A 23,370-nucleotide genomic window follows, 5' to 3' on the forward strand; every position below is an offset into this window, starting at 1 on the left:
ATTAGGAATTTATTGAGGGAAAAGTCGTAGTTAATAGTGAATAAGTGTTCCCTATTCTAAAGTGTTACCAACATTTTAATTTATTAGCTCAGTTGAGATATTTAAACTACAATGGGTTTTTTTCGGTCACACTTTATTTTAACGTCCAATAGAGTTGGGGAACTATGACGTCAGAGTAATTAGAGATTTTCCTATGTGGTTTTATAATGGGGTTTTTCAATTTCTGAGTAAAATAAAGCCTGTGGTAAACATAACTTGACGATACTTCTACGTTTTGTTCTACAACGTAAATTACACACATCCATACCCAAAACAAACATTTTGAAGCAGTTATGTTCATTTTTGAAAACGTATGTTTTTAATAAGTAACTAGATAAGAACGTTTGTGCTGCGAGTGTGTGCAGTTTACATTGTAGAACAAAACGTAGAAGTATCATCAAGTTATGTTTACCACAGGCTTTATTTTATTCATAAATTAAAAAAAAACCCATAAAAAAAAAACCCCATAGGAAAATCTCAAAGGAACCCGCGGCGAATTACACTTCCTGGTTCTAGTGTCATTGTTCCCCCACTCTATTTCAGATCTATTATTGCACTTAATACTTGTAAATTACACACAGAGCCGATTCTCCCTATACGCAAAGTATGCAAGCTGCGTAGGGCCCCCGAAACACCAGGGGGCCCCCTTGCTCTCAAATATGATTTAATTTTAGTTTCGTTTTTGAATTTGGCCAGCGGTTATGAAAACATGAATGTTAATTTCTTTTAATGCGGTTCGCTGTCGCCCTTTCTACGCAAAAATCAGTCAAATCATGTAATGTCAATGCCATACAGTCTCTTGCTCGAGACAAAACAAAAAAAGAGTGGAAAGCGTACCGAGAAGAGACACTGTTTCTCAAGCGTTTTCCGTGAGCGCGATTCGAGACGGAGTGAAACACGGACAAATGCGTTTCATTCATTCATAACTCGTCCCCGCTGACACAGTTTTGCGTAGGGCCCCCAGAAGTACAGGATCGGCTCTGATCACACACATCCATACCCAAAAAAAAAAAAAAAAAAATAAACTATGTCTACCACAGGCTTTATTTTACTCATAAATTGAAAACCCATTATTAAACCACATAGGAAAATCTCGAAGGAACCCGCGGCGAATTACTCTTCCGGGTTCTGACGTCATAGTTCCCCAACTCTATTCTCGCTATTAACAAACCATTAACTACAACTTTTGCCTCAATAAACTCCTAATTTGCTGCTTAATAATAGTTAGTAAGGTAGTTGTTAAGTTTAGATATTGCGAAGGATTAGGGATGTAGAATGGTCATGCAGAATATGTGCTTTAAAAGTATTAATAAACAGCCAATATGGTAATAATATGCATGCTAATAAGCAACAGTTAGTTAATAATAGTGAGAATTGGTCCCTAAACTAAAGTGTTGCCGATTTTTCATGCAGAATAATGAATACAATGAGGTTAGTTAAATACTATCCTTATACAAATCATTATGATCACACATACAGTTTTGTGAAGCTGCTCTGAAACATACAGTATAAATATCAATTGCTATATAAATTTAATTGAACTGAGTTTCCCTAAATGTGTTTAATGGCATCTAAATTTACTGGTTTTATTCAAGTAAAAAAAAAAAACGTAACTGCTTTAACCCATACATTAGAGTTCCTCACAAGTGGTGGATCTAATTGCAGGCTTTATTAGAAAGAGAAGATAATCCAGCGGAATCAAAACAGAGGAAAACAAGCGAGGAAGGTTTAAGCCTGTGACACCCCAAACCCACATCAAAGAACTAGCAGCAACGAAAGCCGATTGAGATGTCGGCCAACGTCGCCTGCATCTGTGCCTAAAAGTCGTGTATAAACACACCACAAAGACTACAGCCGACGGCCAACTAGCACATACTGTATGTTCTGTGTCTGCATGAGAAAATACCGGGAAATACCTGTCTACACCAGCAGGTGGCAGTCGTCTATATGCGTCATTCAAGAAGGGGAATCGAAACTAGGACTGTGGACATACAAGCCGTAAACTAAGCAGCTCTTGCTTACGGTTTTGAATATGAATCATGACGATGAGTTCGTCTTCATCTTTCTCATTCCAGACTAGAATATGAAAATATTCACATATGCGCAGAGAAGATGAAGATCGTTCTGTGTGTGCCCTGTCGGCTTGGTGTGTCATGGCCGTAGGAACAGACTGGAATTTAAGTCGTTATTCTATGATAATCTTCCCCTCTGCCTAAACTCTGAAATCGTATTTATGTCGACGTGAATATCTGACAAATGCTGCACAGAAACAGCACAGCAGCATGGGTTCTTGTGTGTCCCGTAACCGAACACAGAATGACAATTCAGAACATTTTGAGAGAATTTTGGTCTGTTTCTCACATTGAGCTATCATATGGCTTCGGAAGACTTGAAATATATCCATGACTCTTATGGACTAGATGCATGATATTTTATAGCATTTTTTTTATAGTCGACGTGCTCACTATGAACTGTCATATGGAAGGAATCTGCATGAAGGTTCTTTAAAATTATTTACAATTTTTCATAGTAAAAATAACAGCATACAATTTTAGAATAACATGGTTGAGCTAATCATTTAAGAATGTCTTCTTCTTTTCATTATTTATTTATTTAAAAATTTGGGTGAGCTATTACTTTAAGGAATACGTTTCTTGAATTTCTGATCTTCCTCAGAAACAGCACTCCTATTATCAGATGATAAGTCATCATGTCTTTAGGAGAAAAATATGATTTTCTCCCCATGAAACCCTAAATTAGTCTCAGCATTGGCCAGGAATTAAATCTCTATTAAATATACACGTCCTATCATAAAAAATACAAAATCTTCTTCTGTTCAGCAGCACAGAAGTCATTAATAAATCTCTTAATTCTGTTCAGTCACTGACACATCTAATTCACACTGTTTGAGGCTTTGTGAAGGACTGCCACAACTGTTGCGAACAGCCAAGCATGCAATAGTAGATTATACTGTAGCATCTTTCTGTCTCTCTATAGCAGTGCAACAGTATCATAACACAGGCAGGACAATGTACTGTACTTGTGCTGAGTTCTAGTGGCTTTAGGAGTTTGATTACACACTGTCCCGCTCTGAGACTAAATCAAGGTTTGACTTCTTTGAGACATTATATAATGGCAAGAGCAAATGATGGACTGTTTCCATCACCTCTTTCTGACCTTTAGAAATAAATAGTTCCTTTATTCATTTATTTATTGCTGCTGTGATTCCATGTAATTACTTTCTTTCCGTGGGAAATGAAAGGTGACGATTATATATCTAAACATGAAAATAATAAAAAAAAATAAAAATAAATCCAAAACGGGAAAAAATCCAGAGATTGATTACATTGGGTGTTAACAAGTTTTGTGTAATTTAATGTCAAAGTTATATAACACAAAGTATAGTGTTATAAAATTCTATCATAGTGTAATAATAATTAAAAAAATGTAGCTAGATTTATGATAGAACTGTAGGGACATGTCATCACAGTCCGAGAATTATGAACCAATAAGCCCTACCAATGTGTAAATACGGTTCAAAGACTTGCGAATGAGATTTTTTGCAGCTTAGTTATTACTGAATGCTCTTTTTGGACTGGGGAGGAACTCAATATAACAATGTATTCTCCTGTCCTTTTTCTATTTGAGCCATTTCAATTCAGTACATGCTTAAAGCTTTTCTCTAGTCAGACGACATCCACCTAGACTGGCAAAGATCTTTAGAGCAACAGACACACACTCCACTTTCAGTGACGGTACAAAACACAATGCAGCCAAATTGTTTCTGTGTGTTTCTGATATGCATCCACTGCAGTTTTACTCTGATTAATAAAAGTTGCACACAGCCAGTTTTGAAGCCTAGACCATCCGTGTCAAAAAAAAAAAAAAAAAGCTATATTTTTGACCTGCACAGTTCTTCATATTCTTAAAAAGAAAGAAGCTCTACCGAACCAACAGAGCAGATTCCTACCTGGACTCCATGGTGTCTTTGGTGAGATAGACAATCCAGTAGACCAGGTTGAAGGCCCCGAAGGACAGCGGAAACAGGATGCGAGAGTACTTGTCAATAATACTAGTTGCCAGCATGTTGTTGGCAGGGACAGTGGAGCCTTGCTGATGGAGATCAGGCTGTGGTGCTCTGGGGAACCTGTCAGGAGCATCTCTTGGAGAGAGAGAGTTCAGCCTTTTCTTCAGCACACCTGCAGGGTCCAGAGGATTCTACACACACACAGATTCATTTGTGACACGAGGACAAGCGAGCAGTTATCAAAGTGACGCTTTTCACATTTAAGCCTGGAACGCAGACTAGAAAGGAAACAGTGCAGCTGGTGTAATGACAGACCACAGACAATGTTATTACAGTGATCCTTTTTGCTCCAGTGACACAAACAAACAAATACAGCACGAAAATAATACTATTCACCCTGGTAGTGTTTCTTTTGATTTTGTTGTAAAGGTAAATTTGTTGTAATAGAAAAAAAAAAAACACTTTAGGGAGGGTTGTTTAGTGATGCAGTAGCAATATTGGCTAGTGTTGAAGAGTTGTGTGATTTATACTGCTGCATTAAAGCAAACTTCATAAAAAGGGATCCATTAAAAATATGCATTTTCCAATTTTATATACATTGTAAATTGATGCATTATGCTATTCTTTGGCCATATATTTATTTCAAGGATCCGATGTATATTCTAACACCATGATCTAAAGCTTATTTTATTTTATGTTTTTATGTTATGTTATGTTATGTTTTATGTTATGTTATGTTATGTTATGTTATGTTATGTTATGTGTTATGTTATATGTTGTTATGTTATATGTTGTTATGTTATATGTTGTAATGTTATGTTATGTTATGTTATGTTATGTTATGTTTTAAGGCATTAATACGTGCTTTATAAGTACTAGTTAACAGCTAACATGCTAGTAATATGCATGCTAATAAACAACTAGTTAATAGTGAGAATTGGTCCCTAAACTAAAGTGTCACCGAACTGTTGTATGCAACATAGCAATTTTTTTGGTAATAATGTAACATTATTAAGAGGTCATAACTGCTAAATGTGATATTTAGAGCATGTGGGCAACAATAACATCTGTAAAATGAACTTTAATTAGTCTTTGCTCTGAGTGAACAAGGTTATTTATGGCTTTTATTCACAGCGCCTCAGCCCTTTTCCGGCTGGGGAAAGTTTTGGCATGGAGCAACAGCTTTGACTCGGTTCCATCATTGAGCAGGTTTCCAAGCTGTGAGTGTCAGCTGCAGATCACTGTGTCGCCCAGGGAGCACCTGGCTCACGCTGCCATAAGACCGCAGCTATTTTTGACATCGCAACAGGCAGCAACTAACTCAGGCTAAATACCCAAGGCAATGGGACGTTCACACACTTGTGTCCCGTCTCTGGCTCTCATGTAGTTCATGAATGTGCACCATTGCACTGTTCTCCAAAAGAGCCATCATATGTGACCCTGGAGCACAAAACCAGTCATAAGGGTCAATTTTTTTTAAAATTGAGATTTATACATCATGAATAAATAAGCTTTCCATTGATGTATGGTTTGTTAGGATAGGACAATATTTGGCTGAGATACAACTATTTGAAAATCTGGAATCTGAGGGTGCAAAAAAAATCTAAATATTGAGAAAATCATCTTTAAAGTTGTTCAAATTAAGTTCTTAGCAATGCATATTACTAATCAAAAATTAAGTTTTGATATATTTACGGTAGGAAACTTACATAATATCTTCATGGAACATGATCTTTACTTAATATTCTAATGATTTTTGGCATGAAAGAAAAATTGATAATTTTGACCCATACAATGTATTGTTGGCTATTGCTACAAATATACCTGTGCTGCTTATGACTGGTTTTGTGCTCCAGGGTCACATTTATGCTTATTTCAACTTTTTATCTTCAGATTTGCTTACAGCTGCCATTGGTTGAGCAAGAAGCTGACATGTTGAATTAATGTGTTTTAAAGATGCCACAGTGTTTCCACTCTTCAGGCAGTCAAACTTCATAATTGTTTTTTATGAAGTTTTTATTAATTTAATTTAATCTAATTTAATTTTCTTTTTTACTATTGCTTCTATAATCTCTTATTTCAGACTAGTGGAACGTAAACATCCAAAACTCGTATTTTATTACGCTTTATCTATTTATATCTCTATACTTCGATTGCAATACATAACATAACATATATTTAAAGGCAGGTTTCTCAATGATCCAATAATCCAGAAATATCCACTTTAATTGCACTTTTTTACACCACATTTTTTTTCTGGCTATTGATATTATTTTAGATTTATGGAGCGACAAAAAACTTTTACTTTCTGTAAAACCTTTAACTCTAATATGTCAACAAAACGAATCAAGCAATTTTAACTTGGCTTTATCTGATATTTAGATTTCTGTTCTGGAAATGTGTGCAAATTAGTGCATATTTAATTAAATAATGCCTCATTTCCATATTTAAACATTCCATTTTAAAGCAACTGTGTTAATGTACTGTTATTAATCAGCTGGGTAAATGGTGATATCTATGAGTTACCCTATTTAACCCTGTCCAAGAATTAGAAACTTGGATATTTAAATATCCAAATCAGGTAACACTTCAGTTTAGGGACCAATTCTCACTAGTTGTTTATTAGCATGCATATTACTAGTATATTGGCTGTTTATGAGTACTTATAAAGTACATGTTAATGTCTTATTCTGCATGAGCATATTTTAGATCCCTTAACCCGACCCCATACCTAAACTTAACAACTACCTTACTAACTATTAATAAGCAGCAAATTAAGATCTTAATGAAACAAAAACTGTGGTTAATAGTTAGTTAATAGTGAGAATTGATACCCAAATTAAAGGCTGACCCCAAATGAATGTTAAATGCCATTTGTAGGTTGATCCCCACTCAAAACATTTAAGCATGCCAGCCAGGACAACATTGTCTCAACCAGTGGGCTGAGTTTGGGACAAGCCTATCAGTTTGTCCTATTAATAGAGGAGTATTCAGGAAACCTGCTGGAAAAGGTATTATCTGGCAATAGTGCAAATAACACTGGTGTACAAAACACGATGAGCCAATTACTGTAGAGTTGTTTTTACACCGCATAGAAGCCAATGGAAGTCTTAATGAAGTCCATGTTGAGCTGAGCAAACCTAAGTCAGAAGAAGCACTTCCAAACTCCTACAATTCTGAACAAACCCGAGCCACAGTCTCTGTCATTACGCCTTCGACTTTACAATGCGACGGAACTGTGATTTCACACATTAATTTACTCACTCCGGGCAAGAGTATGATGGCATTGCGTCTAACGCCTCCAGCAATCATGCGAGACACAGAGGATAGATCCTCTCGCTTTGAGCCTGGCATGCTCTCGCTTGGATGTTTTGGTACATTGAACTGATTATATAATCTGCAGCAGTAAAATGGCTAGGGAGGCCACTGGCTGTCTCCTTTCGTCTAGTGTGCCTGTTATCAGCTAAGACGAGAGCGAACCATGAAAGGTAGAGAGAAGAGAGGCTGGAATGAATGGAGACACAAATAATTACCGTAACAACTTCTCCATCACTTCTGGCCGCAGCACAGGCCATGTTGGCCCGCCGAAGTTCCTTATTGGCCTGCAAGGTGGAGAAATAGTTGACAGCAGCGAACTCGATAAGGGCTGAGAAGACGAACGCGAAGCAGACGGCGATGAACCAGTCCATGGCGGTGGCATAGGAGACCTTGGGTAATGAGTGACGAGCGCTAATGCTCAGCGTGGTCATGGTTAGTACTGTGGTGATGCCTGTCGGGAACACATAAACACAACATCCAGTTAGCTTGACTGATCTTAGAAAGTCTTGGTAAAGATTTCTGTTCTCAGTCTCAGTTCATTAGGTTAAACTTTGCCTCAGTTCAACACAATTCTAAACATGAATGACAATTAATTCATTCAAAAATGAAAATTCTGTCATTGTTATTATTCACAACTGACACCCAAAATGGTTAAAAGCCTTCTGAATGATGATGAACTCATATTTGGAAAATGTTAAATACGTTCACACTATTAGCTAATTATTAACTATGACTTTACCCCAATAAACTCCTAATTTGCTGTTGAGTTAATTTTAGTTAGCGAGGTAGTTGTTAGATTTAGGTATGGAGTGGAATAAGGGATATGCTCATAGAGAATAAGACGTTAATATGTGCTTTATAAGTACTAGTGAACAGCCAATATGCATGCTAATAAGCAACTAGTTAACAGTGAGAACTGGTCCTTAAACTTAACTGTTACTGAAAATTGTCTAGGAGCATTTAAAATATTTTGTTAATGCATTTCATCAGACTAATGACACTGTCTAAGGCAACACAGATTTAAGGACATAAACCTTTTTTTATTCATTATGATGTTTGTGTTACTACAAATTCAAATGAAGGCCAATTAGTCATTTGGTTGCCATTTGCACTTTGTAATAGTAATTATGAAAGCTGCAGTACGAAAGCTATAGCATTCTTTCTTTCTTCTTTTTCCAAAGCAACTATACAAACTTAGAAACCATCCCAAACCTATCCCACCCCAGTAGGGTTCAAGATGATAGAAATCAAACACAGAATCTAGATACAATATAAATAGAATAAAAATAACTGGATAAATATATAAATAATAAAAAAGAAAATACCGCGTTATAAAGAAGATACAACTTTTGAAACCTATATCTTTCTAGTTGCTGTGATATAACATCTCAAGTCCAACAAGAGAAGTGTTTTATTATGTGGACTCTTAATTTGTAGTTTTGCCTTGTGTTCATGTTTTCCCAAATTGTTTGCACAGGTTCTTAATTAATCTATTACCTCATTTGTATAAACAGCCCTTGTGTTTCTGGTCTGGCCTTGTTCTTGTATGGATGTCATGTTGGTGGACTCAGTTCTGTCTCTTGGTTCGCATCTTTCCTGTACTCTTGTTGTTGTTGTTGTTGTTACAGTCATTGTATAATGGATCATAGAGACCAATGGGCCGCCGGTGCATTTTGGCTCTATCGAATAGGTCATTTACTCAAAGCTCTGCATGAACTCCCGTGGAATAGCTTCAGGATAAATAATAGGCATTAGTTCAGTAAGGGCTGAAAAGCCTTTGAGATTCAAAGCGATTTGCCCAAAAAGATATCAGAAAACATTATTTAATAAGTTTTGTGATAATTTATTTTACATCTAAAGCAACACATCTGTTTGTCAAGTGTTGATTAATTTAATAAAATATATTTATAGAATAGTAACCCAAAGGCAAGGGATTTTTCAAGAATAGCCTTTTTATATTTAATTCAGTTCATTATTGTATGTTTGGAACAATATTGTGTTAGATATTTTTCCCAATATCTTCAGTTTTTTTTTTCTCTCCCTCACATAAATATTTAATTTGCATTATATTTTTGTATGTATACAAATTATACATACAAAAACAATAGAAAAATATAATGCGATTTCACATTGCATCCTCATAGCTGTCTAGATTACTGATTTATTTCAATGCCATTCATTGCATTACAATGAATTCATAAATTAGTGAGGAATAAGCTGCTTACTTCAAAATTGTGCCTGTTTAGTACCACTAGGGCTTCTGAATAATAAATAATCATTATACATGAGATAAAACATACATTCCCAAGAACATTCATTCATTCATTCATTCATTCATTCAAATCATTCTGCCAGAAAAGCCTTCCAATTTCAAGTGAACTGGAATTCAATATCAGATGGGCAAGAAAAAATTGTCCATAAGATGTGAAGACTGAGGTACAAGATGACTGTAGTTCTGCTGTTTACCTTACTCAAAGGAGTACAAACACTGAAAACGACCTGATATTTGGGTACGATTAGAAGACATCTTTTCATAACAGACTGAGAAAAAATGGTAGAGGCCTGGGTTGCAACTCCCATTATTTTCTGTTCTGACATAGCAAGTCATATGCTGTCACTTTACTTTATACACACACACACACACACACACACACACACACACACACACACACACACACACACACACACACATCTCACATAAGTAAAACAAATCTGGTCTCTCTGAGTTTTTCACCCTTTCTGCGTCACCTTCTCAAAACCTGTTACTTTAAGGGCAAAGGTGTTGCTGATCCAATCTGCCGAGCTCTCCACATCAGGACTGGCCTGCTGTGTTTTTGTTGGCCTGCTGTGGGTGATCTATAGGGCAGCTCATGGTCAATGGGTCGAGCAGATATTAGATACGTTTTCTCACTCAAGAAGAGACTACATTCAAGAGAGGGAGTACCTGCTATGAGGACAGTAACGATGAAACATACCCAGGCCTTAATAGAGACATCGACATTTTATGGCAAGCACAAAGCTTGATTCTAGATGACTGAGCCCTATAGAGACAAAACAGGAGTCCATTATAAATGGACCTTATGGGAAGCTGAGCTGTCAGGGATCAGGTTTGCTTGTAGCACCCAGTAATAAAATTCACTATAGACAGAGCTGAATAAACTTATAGAAACACTATTAACTCTCATGTAATTCAAAACCTGTGTGATTGTCTGAATGGTGAACAAGGGTTGTCAAGCTCTAAATGACAAAAGGGGCCATAAAAGAATAATAGTTCATAGAGCACATGCTCTATATTCCAAGTCTTTTGATGACATACAATAGCTTTTTGTGAGGGAAAGACTACAATGTGTTACAGTGTCACTGATAATCATTTCCTTTGCCACAGATCTCATTCACACTTGCATACATTCAAATATGGTGGAAGCATGTGATGCCAGGTTAAACAGTAATGATGCCAAACTTCATTGGTTCTTGTGTGACTCAGAACTGATGTGTCACAACTGAATATGAACATATTTAAATTGCACATGAGATTTGAGAGCAGAGGGGAATATTTTCAGTGAATAACCTTACCATAACCTTAATTCCACCATCGCCGTTCGGCGCATAGGACGACAAGTGTTCTCCATCGGCTTCGATCTGCGGCCGTGACTTCAGCCAGATCTTCCATAAAAGTTCTTCGCCAGGTGATTTTTGGGCATCCTTGTTTTCGTTTGCCTTTTGCAGGTAAGTAAAACAAATCTGGTCTCTCTGAGTTTTTCACCCTTTCTGCGTCACCTTCTCAAAACCTGTTACTTTAAGGGCAAAGGTGTTGCTGATCCAATCTGCCGAGCTCTCCACATCAGGACTGGCCTGCTGTGTTTTTGTTGGCCTGCTGTGGGTGATCTATAGGGCAGCTCATGGTCAATGGGTCGAGCAGATATTAGATACGTTTTCTCACTCAAGAAGAGACTACATTCAAGAGAGGGAGTACCTGCTATGAGGACAGTAACGATGAAACATACCCAGGCCTTAATAGAGACATCGACATTTTATGGCAAGCACAAAGCTTGATTCTAGATGACTGAGCCCTATAGAGACAAAACAGGAGTCCATTATAAATGGACCTTATGGGAAGCTGAGCTGTCAGGGATCAGGTTTGCTTGTAGCACCCAGTAATAAAATTCACTATAGACAGAGCTGAATAAACTTATAGAAACACTATTAACTCTCATGTAATTCAAAACCTGTGTGATTGTCTGAATGGTGAACAAGGGTTGTCAAGCTCTAAATGACAAAAGGTGCCATAAAAGAATAATAGTTCATAGAGCACATGCTCTATATTCCAAGTCTTTTGATGACATACAATAGCTTTTTGTGAGGGAAAGACTACAATGTGTTACAGTGTCACTGATAATCATTTCCTTTGCCACAGATCTCATTCACACTTGCATACATTCAAATATGGTGGAAGCATGTGATGCCAGGTTAAACAGTAATGATGCCAAACTTCATTGGTTCTTGTGTGACTCAGAACTGATGTGTCACAACTGAATATGAACATATTTAAATTGCACATGAGATTTGAGAGCAGAGGGGAATATTTTCAGTGAATAACCTTACCATAACCTTAATTCCACCATCGCCGTTCGGCGCATAGGACGACAAGTGTTCTCCATCGGCTTCGATCTGCGGCCGTGACTTCAGCCAGATCTTCCATAAAAGTTCTTCGCCAGGTGATTTTTGGGCATCCTTGTTTTCGTTTGCCTTTTGCAGGCCGCCAGGATCTTGCCATCTTGAGTATCCGATGGTCAGGAAGGCGTAAGACGTGTCCGGCGAATTGAAAACAGCGTTCGGTGACTGTCACGGAGAGGGGCTGTGTGTAGGCGCGACGATATACTTCCATGTTTGTGACATGGTCCCGGTAAGTGATCTTAAGGATGCGTCGCAAACAACGGAGGTGGAAAACGTCCAACTTTCGAGCAATGGTTTCAGTCATCTTCCAGGTCTCGCTCGAGTAGGTCGCGGTTGGCACAACGATCGTAGCCAGGAGTCGCAGTTTAATCTGCAGAGAGAGGGAAGGCAAATTTCAGATTGGACGAAGTCGCTGGAACACGGCAGATGCTTCACCGATGCAGCGGATGACATCTCGTTCTGTATCCCCATTTTAAGAGACGACACTGAAAGTGAAAGTGACGTGACGTGTGGCCAAGTATGGTGACCTATACTCGGAATTTGTGATCTGCATTTAACCCATCCAAGTGCACACACACAGTAGTGAACACACACACACCGTGAACACACACCTGGAGCAGTGGGCAGCCCGTGCCTTGCTCAAGGGTCTCACCTCAGTCATGGTATTGAGGGTGGAAGAGAGCACTGTACATTCACTCCCCCCACCTACAGTCCCTGAGACTCGAACCTTACAAGTCCGACTCTCTATCCATTAGGCCACACTGCCAAGATAAGTGAAGTTTGCAACTTCCTCCACTTTTTTCCCATCGATTGTAATTGGTACTCTCGAGTTTACATAACCGATGCGAACGACTTTAGTTTTCTGTCCATTAATTCGGAGTCCAGCGCTGGCCGCTTGATTATCTAGGGCCATAGTGAGGTCTCGCAGGGCAGCTTGAGTCGGGCTGAGAATCACAATATCATCGACAAAGTCGAGATCGGCAAGGAAGAGATTACCAACTGTCCAGGGTATGCTGATGTATAGGCGGTCGATGGAGTGGCGGGTGACGAAGTCGATGACAAGGAGGAATAACATCGGTGAAAGCACACACCCTTGTGGTACGCCAGTTTCAATCGCAAATAAATCAGTTATCAGTACACAACATTGAGAGCCTTGGTAAAGGTTGCGAAAGATGTCTACAAATCGAGACAAAATTCCATAAGCCCGGGCTATATCTTCCATAGCGTTTCCCGGTGCACTAAGTCAAAGGCCATGACAAAGTCGATAAAGTTCAGTGAGATCCGTTGTTGGCATTCCAGCGATTGTTTGATCACTTATCGCAGAGCAAAAATCTTCTCAATGCAGGATCTGCCCCTTCGGAAGTCCGCTTGTTGATCTCTAAGGCAGCTCGTCAGAGGCGATTTAGAAGGACAATAGAAAATACCTTTCCAGGTCCCGAGAGAATACCCCGCCAGTTATCACACTCGGAGAGAACTATCTTTTTTGAACAGCTCTTTTCTCAGGTGTTCAATAGAATCTGATAGATGTCCAATACACAGAGCTGTGTTTCCCAAAAGCATCATTAGCCTAAGCAGATCGCAGAAACCACATGCACCAATGATCTCTACAATCATGCAATGCTTTTGGAAAATGCAGGAAAGTATAATTCCTTACAGATGAGACATAAAAATATTTTTATGTCTAAAAGCAATGCTCTTGAATATGTCAATGGACTAACTCTGATCTCATAACTGACACTGATATAAATATCAGCTTAGGTCATTCACTCTTTTCAACCTCAAACTGATGTCTTTCACAGATAAATATAACTTGAGCTTTCATCTCCACAATCTAATTACAAAAAAAAAAAAAACTCTGAATATTCAACTTCAGCTTCAAATCAAAAGTTAATATCTAGACAGATCCTATTTACAAGAGAACATGTTTAACTGATCCTGAGCATGAATGGAAATGTATAAAGCAAAGGCACAAACACAACTCCTAGGGGTAAAATCATGCTTTTAAGGGCAAAAAGTTGGTCCAAATTAACCTCAGTCAATTACATCTCTGAACCCGATGCTCTGGGTTATTTCAGCTTTTAGTGGAAGAAGATTGTGATGTAGAGCAACTACAATGGATATGGACAGTGAGTGCCTCTGCCTATTCATCTCTACTCGCTAAAGCAAGTCATTTGTTAGAACTCTCACTGCGTATCTTTTTTACACTGTATTTAGTTTTTTTTCACACCTCTTTTCACGGGAATAACACTTTCACCTCAGAACTGAGACAGAACTGAGAAACACGCTGTATGTTGCTCACCTCTCCACATGAGCAGTGTTTACTTGCAGAAACAACTCCTCTGACATGGTGTATCTCACACCTCGCTTAGAGCGAAGACATTTTTATACTAAAGTTGTGACTTTATCAGCAAAACACGAACGTATCCCAATTAACCCATTTAAAGAGATAGTTCGCCCAAAAATGAAAATTCTGACATAATTTACAACTTCGGGTTGTTCCAAACCTGTATGAATTAGGAAGAAACTCTTTCTTCTGTTGAACACAAAAGAAGATATTTTGAAGAATGTGTTTTCTGTACTATGGAAGTAAATGACTACCGTCCAGTGTTTGGTTACACACAATCTTCAAAATATCTTCTTTTGTGTTAAAAAATGACTTGAGGGTGAGGAAATTATGACAGAATGTTCAGTTTTGGGTGTCTGCAGTTCAAAACATCTTTATTATCTCAATCTTTGCATAGATTCCTGGTAGAGTATATAGTGCTCCTAACAAGACACATTTCCTCAGAAAATTCAAATATGTTTCCACAAACGTTTTACCATCTTACACAAATGGAATATGACAGCTTGCAAGGGCTTTAATTGCTTCATGCTGATATGTTTTTCATAAAGATAAAAAACATTAGCTGTAGGTTATAGACTGATACACTCCTAATTGCCCAATAAGCTCATTCTAATGGTCCCATTCAAACAGAAGCGGGAGACCACAAAGACAGATGATTCATTCGTGCATATAAATTAATCAGCTGAAAAAGCAATGAGGACAAAGTAGATGTTAAGAGCCTGAACAGTCTGGTTCATTCAAAGTTAAAATAACAGTAAAAATATATACTTGCATCCACTGTAAAACGTATTGTTCTTCTCATGTTTCTGTTTGGAAATGAGGGCAAACAGAGGAAGGCAAGGAAGAGGATCTCAGTATGTTTGCTATTATCCTACACCACCACAGAACAAGGGCCAAAGCACTTTAAGTGATTTAGGACCATTGCCAACAGCTGCCAAGAAGAGTGCATTAAGATAATGAAGCAATAGAGATCTACATAAAAAAGCAACAGAAAATGTGCATCATCTCATCAAGTTATAAAGGCAGCTTAGCAAATTCATCTGGTTTCTTTTCTGTTTATGAAGAAAGACTTTGATGTATATTTATGATGGCACCATTTTTATGAGTGTAAAAATGATACTTTCAGTATCAGTATCACAATGCCCAACTCTTCACTTTAAATTGTACTGTACCAATATAGATTCATTTGTTTCAAATCTGGTGTATTTAAAATACAAACACCTTCTGCTTTCTGTGGCTCAGTTCCAGAACTTAGTGAACTGCTTTGTACTCTACAGCCTACATAGACAGCATCCTCATATTCGACATCAGCGGCAACTTATAAAGTTCAGCATTAGCTTGTTCCCTATGAACGAAGAACAAATAGGTAAAACAGTCTAAATCACCTTACTAAAAGGATTCAGTAGTGTCAACAGTCTGTTTAAGTGATTTCTATCACTTCGTTCACTGCCTGGATTGTTTTCACTGAGCTTGTTGCTATGCATGCTAGGATTGCATTCTGCATGAGGAATACATTGGAACTTGGCCAAACGAAGGTCATAATGATCTTAGAAGACATATTGTTGCTGCCTACCTTTTAGAACAGCCTTAACGTCAGGAAACTATGATCTATTGTGCCTTAAAATGCTGCAGCTCACTAGGTCTAAAATACAAGGTCTCGTTTTAAATCTGATTTTGTATGCATACTGTAAAATGCCATGCACTTTAGTATTAGCATTTTGGTGCCTGCACAAAGAGCCCCACAGATGAACAATTAAAAAGGAAATTAAATACAGTGGCTTACCAAACACAGTTCTGGCCGGTACTGACTCCTTGTCGATCCAGAAGGAGACCTGTGCTAGGATCACAGTCATAATGCACGGGATGTATGTCTGGATCAAGAAGAAACCCATTTTCCTCTGCAGGTGGAAGTACACCGTCATGACTATGTATTCACCTGTGAGAGATCAGTGGAATAGGCAGTCCTAAACTACAAACCATAGATTCTGTAGGAACACATTCAAGACAAAAATCCATGTCAGCACATATTCAACCCATGTGTTCAAGATTGATTGAAATCGTGACAATGTTTTAAGAGGTTTGAATTAAGAATTGGTGCTCGGCAAACCAGAAAACATTTCTCACTGAATCATACGTCTCAAAGCTCATACCTGTGCTTGACTTCAGCCTCTCACTAGACACCGTCTGTCCAATGAGATCATACTGTAGCAGACTGGAACTCTCCTGAGGGACCTCCACTGAAAATAATGGCCCTTTCTTCCATGTGTAAACAATCTCACTCATTGGGTAGGCATCTATATTAGGCACAAATTCAAATGGAAGTCAGTCATACCAGTAAATCCATGCAATGTGAATATGTGCCATTTCAAACATACTTACAGCTGCCAAATTTCAAAGGACATGAATGTCCATCCATTGGAAAATTGATCAGCCGCATGGGACACTCAGCATTGATGGTTAACCTGAAAACAATAAAAGCATCACTTTTAATTTACAGTATGTAAAATAACAGATGATTTTCTTAAACTCTACAGTGAGCATCAAAAGTCGATATGGAAAAATCCTTCGTTTTGCATTTGCATCAAAGAGATAAATGGATTCTGTCATCATTTATTGACCCTTGTGTCGTTCCAAACCTGTATGAGTTCTTTCCCCAGTTGATCACAAATAAAGATAACTGAAGAATGTTGGTAACCAAACAGTTACTGGTAGCCATTAACTTCCATAGTATGGAATAAAAATACTATGGCTACCAGAAACTGCAACATCCTTCAAAATATCATCTTTTGTGTTCCACAGAAGAAAAAAATACAGGTCTGGAACAACATGAAAGCGAATAAATGATGACTCTCTTTAACGTTGCACTGATTTTAACACAATTTCTTCTACAACGTTTATTATCAGCATGAAAAATGTTAAGCACACATTGCATATTTACAGTTTACAGTATATAATAGAATCCAATGTATTTTTTTGTGGACTGCTAAGAAAAGAATGTGTGTTATTAAGTGTTTCATTTCTACTGCCATTTTAGAGAGCAAGTGTGCAGTGCATCTTTGACTTGGAGAGCAAATGTTTTGGCACGCAGGTTACCTCATGGTGTACAGAATAGTTCCGTTCTGCATGATGCGGAACAGCTTGTTGGGAGTGGTCATGTTGTGCGAAATAGAACGTTTGCCATTTCGGAAGAAAGTGTCTGGTGTCCAGATCTTGCTGACCATTAGGTTGTTGAGACGCAGGATCTCAATGGGGCCCTCAAATTTCAGCCGGTCGTCTATCCACGTTTGCCGAAAAAACACATCCATTGTGTATTCCTGAGAAATGGTTTTAAGGGTTTTATAAGATGTAGTTTCTGTGACTGCAGTTTGAAATCAACACAAATCAATTTTTCATGTGCAGACCATGTGCAAAAACAGATATATAAACAGCAACCCACAATACCTTTTTATGAGTGAACACATCAGCAAAGTGTCATCGGGTATGTATCTGATTCAGGCTGGTATACATTCACTCTGGAATGGTATTTTTTATCTTTTTTTCCCCCCACTAATCTTGGCGGAGACTTATCTATACTGTCTTTCGGATTGTCACAGTGGATCACATGGCAAGCGATGTGGCTTTGGACATTGTAAAAAAATAGTGTAGTGTGTAACAGAGGAAAGAAAGCCGAGCCGGGACCCTCACTGTCAGGGATTGTCAACCAGATTAAAATCCCTAAACTGCTGTAATGACATCCTGCACAAATGTCAGAATAATGAAGCCAGGGCCGACATGACTAGAGGCAGTGGGCATAAAAAAACATGCAATTACAATGGATTTATGTTTATATGTATCATATATATAATTGCTTTACTCACGTACCATTTCCACATCAGAAACAGGACCAAAGCTGGTGACAAAGATGTCCGTTTTAACCTCTGTGACAGGACCTACAGTTTATTTTTTAAATAAATAAATGAAATAAAATTAGTTTAAAAGAAAGAAAGAAAAAGAAAGCCTTAGTTTATTCATAACACATATTTTAAACAACATAAACTTGCAAAGCGATAAGGCAGTTTCTGATGAAGAACTTGACGAAGTCTCAGTCCATAATCGTTTAATTTCGGTGAAAGTTGGATTCAACTCCCTAAAGTAAGACTTTAATATGTAAAGTGATTCCAGCACTTGCCTACCTCCAAATCCAGGTCGGAGTCTGTTGTCATATCCATCTAATAATCTGTCCAAAATGCGCGTAATGTTATCCAAATATATCCTCGTCTCGGTTGGCGGATTTGCCAACACCTGACCAACACTGTAAACAGACTCAAAACTTTATTTCCATTTTCACACACGAACAAGCAAAGCAGAAAAATAAACACGCATGCAAAGTCCGATAAAAGCACTTTGCTACTTACCACGAGAGGAAAAAACATGTGCGTACCCAAGCCATGCTTTGCGCGCGCTCTCTATCCAAGTGTCCCCTTGTCAACTAGTGTTAGTTGCACGTCCCATAATGTATGTGTGCGAAAGGAGCTGGTGTGGTCGCGAGGCTTGTGTGCGTAAATCCTGAAGCTTTTATGCGTGAAGTCTTGCTGGAGTTCCTCAGTGGGGTTGCGCTTCTTCTGACTCACTCCGAAGGAAAACTAAAGTGCTCTCTAAGAGGCGGAGTAGATGGAACCAAAGGACTTTGACAATGATCGAATAAAGCATTATGAGAGATTAGAAGAACGATTCAGAGTTGTCAGGGAATTATCCAAAGGTTTGGGAAAAAGCGCAAATGTTCTGCTGTTTGAGTTCGAGTTATGGTCGGTGTGCTATTTTATCCGTTTAAACGCTCAAACTTTGATCATTAGTTAATGCACATTCAAAAACCGAGAATTTCATGAAACTTTAATCAATATATCTTTACATGTATAATTCAATTTGCAAATACTGATCTTTTTATGCATTGCATAATATTTGCCAATTAATGAGCGTTGTTTTAAATAAAACTTATAGGCGACATTTAAATACAAAATAGTCCATTTTAGAGTTTATCTTATGTAATATAAAAACATTAAAATGGTTTCTAGGTTAGATTTCAGCAGCTTTTGTGACAGTTTTCACTTGTTTACATTTTATGGCTATCTTGTTTACAGTTAGGACTAGAGTGTATAATATTAAGATAATTTCATTTTTCGTTTTTGTTGTCTTTCTCATATTGTTACAGAAGACAATATTGCATTTTCAAAAAGTGCATTCATTCTGGTCACTTACCAGTCAAACGATTTTCATAAAGAAGTGTGTATGAGGCAAAATATTATGTATGCTGAGATAAAAGTGTATGCACTGGCAAATAATGCACAATATTTGGTGTGGGTGTATTTATGAAGCATGCTTGTTTATTTTGGTTTCATGATTATTTGATACAAAATCACTGATACAATAAAATTTCATGACCAGTATTTATGCAGTATTTATGTACATATGCAATGCAATGGTGATAAAATGGCTCTCTCTATGCCGATGCAGCCTTTTTCACTCACTCAGAATTGATGGGATCACATCTGCACCAGGATAGCTCTTTCCACAGGAGCTTATACAGATGATGCTGTTTGAATCTTCTTGGCATCACTGTAACAACACTGGGCCATTATCCTAATCCACAGTCATAAGGTTTTAATGCATCAAGCCATCATACATCATTTGATTCATCTCAAATTTGATGGGCCCTTCAGTGTGCATTGTCAGGGAACGACAATTACATGCTGATGTGGGATCAGCGGGATTTAAAATTCTGCCAGTTTCAGAGAAGTTGCCACCGGGTCACTTCTTCCAGTTGTTGTCCACTACATGAAATAAGGTCAGTTCTGTCTATACCAAACCCAGAAATGATAATCGTGGAGCTTTTAGAAAATATAATGATGGCAGAGGAGGTTTCTGATGTGACCGTTGAAAAATGAGATTGCTGGGATGTGAAATACCAGCAGAGGCAGGCCTGTTGAGCACTGAAGCATAGCGAGAACTGGGAGGCAAAAACCAAGCGAGCGGGTCACTGGAGCATGAACGGGGGTAAAGGTGTGCCGACAGACTTGGATACTGTGCTTCTGGTCACAATAACAATACACCCAAGCAAATGTTCTCTGTTTGGTCAGTATGGCACTCTGTAAACAATTGTGTAGCAGCTGGCCCTTACAGAGGTGGACAAATATGAATACGGCAACATCACACCAACTATTAATTCAAATGTTATGCAGACTGACCTTGTATGTGAAATCCACAAAATCAATTTATATGGCCAACTTGAGTTCATAGATTTGTGAATACAGAATTTCTATTAGCCATGTTCAATAAGGGGTTTGGTAGAGCTTGCTGGCCGTTCATTACATGCTTAGCATTAAAGTATCAGGTTGATACATCCTTTCCAAATCAAATTAAGCCCAAGTAGAAACAATGTTTCCAAACTGGAGGTTTATCACATTTCAACACAACAACACAAAACAAAACAACAAAAACATTTATTTTTATTTTTTTTAAAGTTAAGCAAATGATGTTAAATTCTCCTTTGACAGGTCACAGAGGCAAATTCCCCAAATTCAAGATAAGGGGGCAAAAAAAGGGCCCCTGTGCAAGCTAAATCTATTATGTCAAGTCACAATTAACCCCTTCAAAACTGTTGTGGGAACATTTTTAGTCCCCATGAGGAAAACAGCTTATAAATCATACAGAATAGTTTTTTTTTTTTTTTTTTGTAAATATTGTGTGACGGGTAGGGTTGGGGTAAGGGACAAAAAAAAATCTGTTTTTACAGTATAAAAAACATTATGTCTATGGAATGTCCCCATAAACATGGAAACCAATGTGTGTGTGTGTGTGTGGATTTTTCTTATCATTATCTTATCATCATAAACCTCTTCATGTCTGTTTCTCTTACATTGACATTACTTACATCATATACTGTAGTAGAACAACTGCTTGTAGCAGTGTTTTTTGGAGGAAACAAGTAAAAAAAAACAACATACAGCACCTTTAACTTTGAATATTATCACTTGAAACTATTAAGATTACAATAGATGCAAGCTAATTAAGCTTCCATGAACACAAATTAGTATGTATAAAAGGCAATGACAATCGGTGACTTTCTTACATTCCAAGTATGCTGCATAATTAAATATAATACGACAAATAAAGTGCAAGGCAGGTGTCGATTTAAAAGTAGGGCTGTTGCCAAGAATAGGTGGCAGTGCCACATTCTTACACACACACACACAAACAAAATACACGCAAGATTTGTCAAGCATAGGGAAAACAAATGAAACAATAAAAATCCTCAGAAATCTTCATTTTCGGTAATCGAGATAATTTTTCCTCTTGGGCAAAGCTTTCCTTGCACGTTGTAATATTATTTAGCCAATCCGCTAAGTCATTCCGCTTGAGTATGCAGAGCATCCGCAGTTTAAATGGATTGAACGCCCCTGAAAGGTAAAAAAGCAGCTCCTCCTGTCCAGTATTAGCCATGCCTGCCTTATGTGATGCCTTAAAGTTAAAGCTAAGATGCATGGGTTAACGTGAAATGTGAAAATGAAACACGTTGATTGGCATTGCATTTAGATTTGCTCACGTTGCATCAGTTTTTTTTTACCCGTAGTTTGCAGCTTTGAGCACTGTAACCAATCATTAATGCAATGTCCAATCAGATGCGTTTTTTTCGTCAGCGTGGAGAATGCTGCAGTTGTTTAGTGTGCGTGCTCACTGACTGAATTCAGAATCTACATTCTCTCAAACTGTTTCTTTGTAAACAGCAGAGTACTGATACAATGCAAGTACGAGATTCATTTTACAGTGTAGAGTTTTTGCAAAAGTGCATAACAGTATTTCAGGTAGTCTACATGATGATTTTAACAAGTTTTCATGTAGGGCCTCACAAGTCATGCCTGTGTTACTTACTTTGAGACATTAATTTCCATGGAAACTGATGATGACCCTTTAAAGTCCACATTAAAATTCCATGACATAGTTGTTATTTGTTATTAAAGTGGCTACAGTGAAAAACCACTGTCAATTTTAACGTACTGTATCATTTGGCATGGCTCCCAATACTAATACAATAATAATGCAGAGGGTGAAATTAGTGAGGGTATTTCTGTCTCGTCCTTTGCTATGTTATCAACACTGTGTCAGTAATCACAGTTTCGAGCGTGAATCTTCGCTTTGAAGCATATATATAGTTACTCAACAGGCTGCTTGCTTGAAAAATAAAACTTTCTGAATATACAATATTATTTATTATATATAGACAGGACACAAAAGAGCATTCCCTTTATAATCACTACAAAGCTGTCATTCATTCATTGGGATCTCACAAAGTTTCATTATAATGACACCCTTAACCACACCCCTGTCCGTGTCTGTCTGTTCTGAGCTGAGATGCAAGAGATTAGAATACTGGAATTGTGGATTAATGGCTTTCTGTGCTTATCATATGTTAAAATGTTTGGCTTTGAATCCTGCACTATGCATTACACAGTCTTTTTTTTGCTTTCTAGAACTACACGGGGACACAGCTGGCCAGAAGAAAAACCAGTATTTAAGATTAAATCAGTTATTTTTTGAATAATCAGCTCTAGGATGTAAATATTCCTTTTTTTTTTCTTTTGAACAACTTCAATTTGATCTAGTACTTGGATATCATATTAGAAAGAAAAGTGCATAAAAGTGCATATAATACAAATATTTAGTTGTTGGCGAGCCATATTTTTGTGCATTTGTGAACGTGGGGAACATTTGGACTTAGTATATGTATAGAAAAAAAAAAAAAAACCAAAAAAACCCTGGAGCACAAAAGCAGTCTTAAGTCGCTGAGGTATATTTGTAGCAATATTTGTAGCAATAGCCAAAAATGCATTGTATGGGTCAAAATTATCCATTTTTTTTTATGCCAAAAATCATTAGGATATTAAGTAAAGATCATGTTCCATGAAAATATTTAGTAAATTTCCTACCATAAATA

General features: G+C 37.6%; 1 protein-coding gene across 1 annotated transcript in view; it reads right to left on the reverse strand.

The window, feature by feature from the left end:
• LOC107661675 (gamma-aminobutyric acid receptor subunit alpha-6-like) overlaps positions 1-19,015 on the reverse strand; it is a 24,215-nt gene extending 5,200 nt beyond the window's left edge. Inside the window, exons 1-9 of the mRNA XM_016451387.1 lie at positions 18,797-19,015; positions 18,575-18,693; positions 18,264-18,331; positions 17,496-17,716; positions 16,782-16,864; positions 16,553-16,696; positions 16,186-16,338; positions 7,600-7,835; positions 4,010-4,257 (exon numbers count right to left, since the gene is read on the reverse strand). Of these exons, the coding sequence (XP_016306873.1) occupies positions 4,010-4,257; positions 7,600-7,835; positions 16,186-16,338; positions 16,553-16,696; positions 16,782-16,864; positions 17,496-17,716; positions 18,264-18,331; positions 18,575-18,693; positions 18,797-18,831 (1,307 nt within the window). The 5' untranslated portion in view covers positions 18,832-19,015. The remainder of the gene's footprint in view (positions 1-4,009; positions 4,258-7,599; positions 7,836-16,185; positions 16,339-16,552; positions 16,697-16,781; positions 16,865-17,495; positions 17,717-18,263; positions 18,332-18,574; positions 18,694-18,796) is intronic.
• Positions 19,016-23,370: the final 4,355 nt, after the last annotated feature.

The sequence above is a fragment of the Sinocyclocheilus anshuiensis genome, unplaced genomic scaffold (assembly GCF_001515605.1).
Source record: "Sinocyclocheilus anshuiensis isolate Anshui unplaced genomic scaffold, SAMN03320099.WGS_v1.1 scaffold207, whole genome shotgun sequence".
Taxonomy (NCBI): domain Eukaryota; kingdom Metazoa; phylum Chordata; class Actinopteri; order Cypriniformes; family Cyprinidae; genus Sinocyclocheilus; species Sinocyclocheilus anshuiensis.